Below are 7,670 nucleotides of genomic sequence, written 5' to 3'. Positions count from 1 at the left end.
TTTTTTGGATAATATGTATAAGAGATATATACGGATACAGATGAGATTACTAGATAGATTCACTAACGATCGAGAATCTCTACAGAATCCAAATCTTTTTAACACCTTCAAGTCTTTAACCCTATAAAAGATTCACCTCACCTTCCAAAACCCTCCTTAAAATTAAAAAAAAAAACTCTCCGATCATTTTCAATGGCCGAGCACTCGACCAGTAGAGCCATGGAAATAGAAGAAGTCGTCGATGATGAGTTAGACCGGTGTGCGGTGGACGAGGTTGAGCTAACCGTTCCAAAAACCGACGATCCAACGTTACCGGTTCTCACTTTTCGAATGTGGGTTTTAGGTCTTAGCGCGTGTATCATACTCTCGTTCGTGAACCAGTTTTTCTGGTATAGGCAAATGCCGTTGATGATAACCGGAATCTCGGCTCAGATCGCGGTCTTGCCGCTCGGTCACCTGATGGCTAGAGTGCTTCCAAATAGGAAGTACTTGGAAGGGTCAAGGTGGGAGTTTAACATGAATCCTGGTCCCTTTAATGTCAAGGAACATGTTATGATCACGATTTTCGCTAACTCTGGAGCAGGAACGGTTTATGCGACTCATATACTTAGTGCTATTAAGCTTTATTATAAGAGAACTCTTCCATTTCTGCCGGCTTTTCTCCTCATGATCACTACTCAGGTATAATGGTTCTTATGTGCCCTAGTTTAAGCATGCAATCCTTTTTTCCGATTTGAAACCAATTTTTACTTCCTCTTTTTGTTTTTCTGTTGTTAAGAAATTTACATAATAGTATAATTTGGTAAATAGATAGATCGATAGAGAATTACTTTTAACCATAACTAAACTTAGAAACTTCATTTCTTTGAAGTTTTGTGAAAACTGATGATCACCTTATGTCCCCATGTAAAGGATATTGTTGGCGTTGGTTTGATATTTGTGGTGATTGGTTAGACTAAATCCCTTATTACTTATATGAGTATAAGGTTTTGTATTAAATTTTAAAAAGGTTTGGTGAATTTTGCCTTACTTTTTTGACATGTGAAATCTCTTTTGTAGTTTCTCGGATTTGGGTGGGCTGGTCTATTCCGTAAACACCTTGTTGATCCTGGTGAGATGTGGTGGCCAGGAAATCTAGTTCAAGTGTCTCTCTTCAGGTAAATACTCTTTTATCATATGTTTATAGAAATATCATCTTTAGGATTTTTCTTCAACCTACTTAATTAACTAGTTGATTAACCAACCATTGCAGTGCCTTGCACGAGAAGGAAAAGAAGAAAAAAGGAGGCATGACCCGAATCCAGTTCTTCCTCATAGTCCTTGTGACCAGCTTCGCATACTACATTCTCCCCGGTTATCTATTCACAATGATCACTTCCATCTCATGGGTTTGCTGGCTTAGTCCAAAATCGGTTTTGGTTAACCAACTCGGTTCAGGTGAACGAGGTCTTGGCATTGGCGCAATTGGTATTGACTGGGCTACAATTGGCTCTTACCTCGGTAGTCCACTCGCTAGTCCGATCTTCGCTACCATCAATGTAGCCATCGGCTTTGTGGGGGTCATGTATGTGGCCATTCCGGTTTGCTACTGGCTTAATCTTTATAATGCCAAAACATTTCCCATCTTCTCAAGTTCGCTTTTCAGAGGCAATGGCTCTTCCTATGATGTTTTGAGCATCATTGATAACAAGTTCCATCTCGATAGAGAAGTCTATGCTAAGACTGGTCCTATCCATATGAGCACTTTCTTTGCGCTTACATATGGTCTTGGGTTTGCTACTTTATCCGCCACTATGGTCCATGTTTTACTCTTTAACGGAAGGTAAGTTATCTCTACCAATACATCACGATTACATTTCCCCTTCTATGTTCTTTAGTAAACATTATAGTCTTCATAGATCCAAGCACTAGTCTTTGGTAATAGCATTCGCTTTTGTATTCTAGTGATCTATGGAAGCAAACCAAAGGAGCATTCAATCGGAACAAGAAAATGGATATACACACAAGGATCATGAAGAAAAACTACAGAGAAGTTCCCATGTGGTGGTTTCTTGTGATCCTCGTACTCAACATTGCGCTCATCATGTTCATCTCTGTGTACTACAATGCAACCGTGCAGCTACCTTGGTGGGGAGTGTTGCTAGCTTGTGCCATTGCCATCGCCTTCACTCCTCTTATCGGTGTTATCGTCGCCACCACTAATCAGGTATTATATCAAGATATATTCTTTTTTAACATAATCTATTCACTTAACATGTAGAGATTTAGGTTTTTCTGTTTGTTTTTTCCAAGTAACAATTTTATCTTAACAAGTCTCTTATTAATGCTTTAGGCACCGGGTTTGAACGTCATCACGGAGTATGTAATCGGATATATCTATCCAGAACGTCCGGTTGCGAACATGTGCTTCAAGGTGTATGGATACATCAGCATGACTCAAGCTCTAACATTCATCCAAGACTTCAAACTCGGTCTCTACATGAAGATTCCTCCTAGAAGCATGTTCATGGCACAGGTCACTAATCACCCCTAAAAGCGTTCATTAGTTCTTTGTTACCATGACGTAATTAATTGACTAACACAATTGTTTTTCAGGTTCTTGGGACACTTGTGGCTGTGATAGTCTACACAGGAACTGCATGGTGGTTAATGGTAGACATACCTCATTTATGTGACACATCTTTGCTCCCTCCAAACAGCGAATGGACATGTCCGATGGATCGTGTCTTCTTCGATGCTTCTGTGATTTGGGGACTTGTCGGACCACGTAGAATGTTCGGTGACTTAGGAGAATACTCAGCCATAAACTGGTTCTTCCTCGTAGGTGCAATCGCTCCTTTCTTGATCTGGCTAGCAACCAAAGCGTTTCCAGCTAAAAAATGGATCTCGAAGATACATTTTCCGGTTATTTTAGGAGCAACCGCGATGATGCCACCCGCGATGGCTGTGAATTTCACGAGTTGGATCATCGTGGCGTTTATTTTCGGACACTTCTTGTTCAAATACAAGAGAGAATGGTGGAAAAAGTATAACTACGTTTTGTCGGGCGGTTTAGACGCCGGAACCGCGTTTATGACTATACTGATTTTCCTGGCGATAGGACGCAATGGCATTGGATTGACGTGGTTGGGAAACGCTGGTGATAGCGGAGTTTGCGCATTAGCGTCTTGTCCTACCGCTAAAGGCGTTGTAAAGCATGGATGTCCCGTTTTCTGACCTTGTCACTCCTTTAATTTGCTGTTTATTCTTCTCTCTTAGTTTTTTTTTTTCATTTTTTTTTTATCATGCCGTTGTGAAGTTAGTTTGGTTTATCTTTTCTTTTGTACAGAACTCTACAACAGCTTTAGTAATATTAATATTCTTTTAAATTCGGTTTATTAGTTGTGGGTTATTAAAATATGGTGTTAGGCCTACGTACTTAGTATAGAAGCATCTAGAAGATCCATAATATTATTAGTAAATATTGTATAGTTCTTATTCAGATATTATAGAGATTTGTATCTATTTAGTTTAGGAAATATCTTTAGTATAAATATGTATGTAGTTCTAACAGCTATTCTCATGAGAGTAATATACAATTCTTCCCAAACACTCAATGTGTTCTTCTCTTATCACTCTAATATGGTATCAGAACAGGTTTGCTCTAAAGTTTTGATCTAGCGATCAAACTTCTTTTTCATTTTTTTTTTCTTTTCTAAGCCAAGTACTTCTAAAATTAAAGTTCACCATGAACCTCTGAATCCAAGCCATCGAGCTTCTTATTCAAGCATAAGTACCTCTAAATCTAAGCATAGTGCTTCTCTAATTCAAGCCTAAGTGCCTCTGAATCTAAGCCATAGAGCTTCTTCTTATTCAAGTCTATCATGGACTTCTGAATCTAAGCCACATGCCTTTCATTTTTGAGCTTCTTAATTGTTTTCAAAACTACAATACTTTTCCAATCTTAATTGTTAAAAAAAAAATAATTATCTTTTAACTTCAACTTTCAAGCCATTGTGCTTCTTTTTCTTACTCTTTCAAGCCATTGGACTTCATGTTTTTTTAAGCTACGAGATTTTTGTGTTAGTTACTCTTTCAACCCAATGGACTTCTTAATCCAAAAAAAATAAAAATCAATCAGTCATCGACTTCTTTTTCTTTCCTCAAAGACAAGGTTCATCACACCTTTTGTGCTTCCACTGCACCGCCAAAACATTGGTCCAAGCCGAGCCTTTTAACTATGTCACCAACACGAGATCTATGATCTCCACCATGGCTCACTGCCTAAGTGCTTCCATCAAAAAGCCAAAGTGCTTCCTTGCAACGCATAGTTGAAGCGTCTCCTTCAATAGTCTTCCACCGCATCCACCGTTTAATTCCCATGGTGTCTTTGACATCACCACATCAGATTTGTATCCTCTACGTCGTCACCATATGCCATTGTCCAACTGACAAAAACAACAACAACCGTTTCCCTTACTATCAGCCTAGGTGACTCTCTCCCGCAAGGTCCTCTCACCGCCACGTCTGTCACTTTATCATCTTTTCATGGCTCCAAATGTTCTATTGTTCCTTACATATTTTTCATCTACCGTCAAAGTCAAGCCCATAAAGAGTCCAAAGCAAGTTGATCTCAAGACTCCTCACCTTAATTCTATCAATTCATGGTCAACCTCAAGCCGCTAATTCCGCATTTCTCCATTCCCCCTTGAGTTTGAGGGGGCGTATAGAAGGATCTAGAAGATCCATAATATTATTAGTAAATATTGTATAGTTCTTATTCAGATATTATAGAGATTTGTATCTATTTAGTTTAGGAAATATCTTTAGTATAAATATGTATGTAGAGTGATAAAGGCAACATCAAAACCAGATTTTTATTTTTATTTTTAATTTTAACGTCTGAGTATTTTATTGAGGATAAATGCAACATCAAAACCAGTACAAAAGCCAAAGGCTAAAACAAAGCATCAAACACCTAAGAGAAGGGTTTAAAGATGCCCAAATAAAACCGACTAATGCAATAGATTAGGCAGCCATGCTGGTCCACCCCTGGCAAGGTACGACTGAAACCGGCCATCTCGAGTAACACTTTTCGCGATCTCACGTACAGCTCTGTTAGCTCCCACAGTCTCCTGTTCGATTGAACAGAAACTAAAACCATTGCAAAGCTGAGCAATATGATTAGTCATAACTCAATATTTCGGCTAAAAGAGAGGTTTCGAAATTGCCTCCACCACCATAAAAATTATCTGAAACTATCATGATCTCGTTAGCGTGATTTGGGCATCTTTAAACCCTTCCTTTAGGTGTTTGATGCTTTGTTTTAGCCATTGGCTTTTGTACTGGTTTTGATGTTGCCTTTATCCTCAAAGAGGTTTTTGTTAGTCAATTAAAAAATATATTAAATATATATCTAGCACCATATTTAGGCACGTTCATATGACGTATTGAATATTAGATTTTATATTTTCTTGAATTTTAACATAGTAGAAGCATAAGTTTACGAAAACAGAATTTATCAAACTCGAAAGTATAGTGAGTTCGTAAGTTTGAAAAAAATTGTGAAGGAAAACGTGAGTTTTTTTTTTTGTTATTTCTGAAAGACAAAAATGTAAACGTAATCGCAGAATGATTTCGTCTGAATAACAAACACAAAAATGTATATTCTGTAACGAAAAAATTGAATGAAAAGAAGAGAAAATAATGGAAACATATTACATATGGAATTTATATTCCTTGGTAATGATTAATGAATATATATTGGGATGGCAAATAAAAAAAAAGGTGGGCAAACGAAAGAGATTTGATTTCAGATTAACTCGTTTACCGAAGACAAGAGGGCATCATGTGACGACACCACCATATATGTTGTAGAATAGTTACTGGTTTTTAACTTTTTGATTATCAACAAAATATTTTGTTTTGATGTTAAAAGTTGAAACATTTGTATTGAGTAGTCACTGTTTAATTAATTAGAGAGTTTTACTTGGCAATTTACAAGTTGATGGGATTTAGGAGAGGACAATGACGGTGCAATAAAGGACAAAGGATTTTGAATGCAAATGACGTGGGAAAGAAAGGTTTGCCGACTAATATAAGAGAGTAAAATTAGAAGTTTTTTTTTTCATTTTCAGGTAAAAGAGAGTTAAGAGGCAGTGTGTTTCTACGGTTTGTATAACCAAGATCTTCTTCTAGTCAATATCTGATGCAATCTTGATTAGACTTGACATTTTTTTGGGTTGGAACAAAAACTCGTTACTATTTGTTTGTGTAACCAGATATTCGAAATATACAGTTTAAATCTACGATTAAATTAAACAAGTTCAACCAAATATTTGAAAAAATCAAAGATGCAATAATGAAAGGTACATTAGTGGTAAGAAAAACATATATTTGGCTTATTGGATAGGTCTTGATCATAGCGGTTTCAAAACAAGTAGATTTATGCTCATAGAGCTTTATTGAAATAGAAAACAAAGATTTGAAATAGAAATAGCTGGTAAGACCTTTATTCAAATGCATAAGAAATGAACAAGATTGTCACCCAGAACTAATATAAGAGAGAAAAATTTGGATTTTTTTTTTTCACGTAAACCAGAGTTAAGAGGCAGTGTGTTTCTACGGTTTGTGACTGTGTAACCAAGATCTTTTTCTAGTTAATATCCAATGCAATCTTGGTTGGGATTTAAACATTTTTTTAGCGATTTTTTTGTAGGTATTTGCCCCCGATCCAATCGGAGGATCGAATTGATTATAAAAACATGAGTTTAATTAGTTGATTTATTATTAAAAAAGACAAAATATTATCTAGACAGATGAATATAGTTACTTTAAATTAACAACGATTAATTACTGTTGCTATAAAACAAGTTCGTATTTTATCTTTGTTATATTTTCTTAATAATCAGAAACAATTTGAAAGAAGTGAGTCGACCCATAGAATTACTTGCCTTAGGACCAGAAAAAAAGAGCTCATTTAGCATATTTTTTCACAGTTGCGGGATTACTAGAACAAAAACTCGTAAACTATTTTTTTTAGTTACACTTTTTTTTCTTTCAATTAATTGAAATTCTACAATAAGTAAACTCACAAAACCTAAACTTTCTTAACGCATGCAAACCTTATGCAACTGAAGATTGTCAATTTATTTTCAAACCCAGATATCCGAAATATACAGTTCAAATCTAGATTAAATTAAACAAGTGATAGGTAGATAAACCAAATATTTGAAAAAAATCAAAGATGCATGCAATAATGAACGGTACATTAGTGGTAAGAAACTAAACAAAAGAAAAATGAGGACTTGAGTAGCATATATAGTTATGATATCGTCATATTCTTTCTTACATAACATCTCGAGAATCTTTCACAATGAAGAAAATGAAGCTATCTCCATAAAAATTCAAACATGATTTTTGGCTGAATCTTTTGCAAGAAGGTGTAGATTTTGAGCCTTCATCTCACACAGTTCTGCTTCCCTGTAACGTTGGATGGTCTCTTGGAGGCGTTCGTGGCAATCTTCCTCTTCCTTAGACTTGTTGGCCTCGTTTGTGGCAAGCTTCCTCTTCCTTAGACTTGTTGGCCTCCACCGCTCTTTCGAGGCTCTTCTTGGCTTTACTCTTGATGTTTGGTTAATGGTGTTTAAATCAAAGTTTGGTTAGTAAAACTTCTAATTTTGTGAAAATGA

General features: G+C 36.3%; 1 protein-coding gene across 1 annotated transcript; it reads left to right on the top strand.

Moving 5' to 3' along the window:
• Positions 1 to 192: 192 nt before the first annotated feature.
• On the top strand, positions 193 to 3,220 carry LOC18016483 (oligopeptide transporter 9). The gene is made up of 6 exons (XM_006401632.2): positions 193 to 681; positions 1,060 to 1,157; positions 1,253 to 1,822; positions 1,945 to 2,206; positions 2,333 to 2,515; positions 2,596 to 3,220. The coding sequence occupies exons 1-6, from the start codon at positions 193 to 195 to the stop codon at positions 3,214 to 3,216; spliced, it is 2,223 nt and encodes a 740-aa protein (XP_006401695.1). The 3' UTR covers positions 3,217 to 3,220.
• The last annotated feature ends 4,450 nt before the right edge of the window (positions 3,221 to 7,670 follow it).

The sequence above is a fragment of the Eutrema salsugineum genome, unplaced genomic scaffold, assembly GCF_000478725.1.
Source record: "Eutrema salsugineum unplaced genomic scaffold, Eutsalg1_0 scaffold_2, whole genome shotgun sequence".
In the NCBI taxonomy this organism is placed as follows: Eukaryota; Viridiplantae; Streptophyta; class Magnoliopsida; order Brassicales; family Brassicaceae; genus Eutrema; species Eutrema salsugineum.
This window is presented reverse-complemented; position numbering and strand designations above follow the sequence as displayed.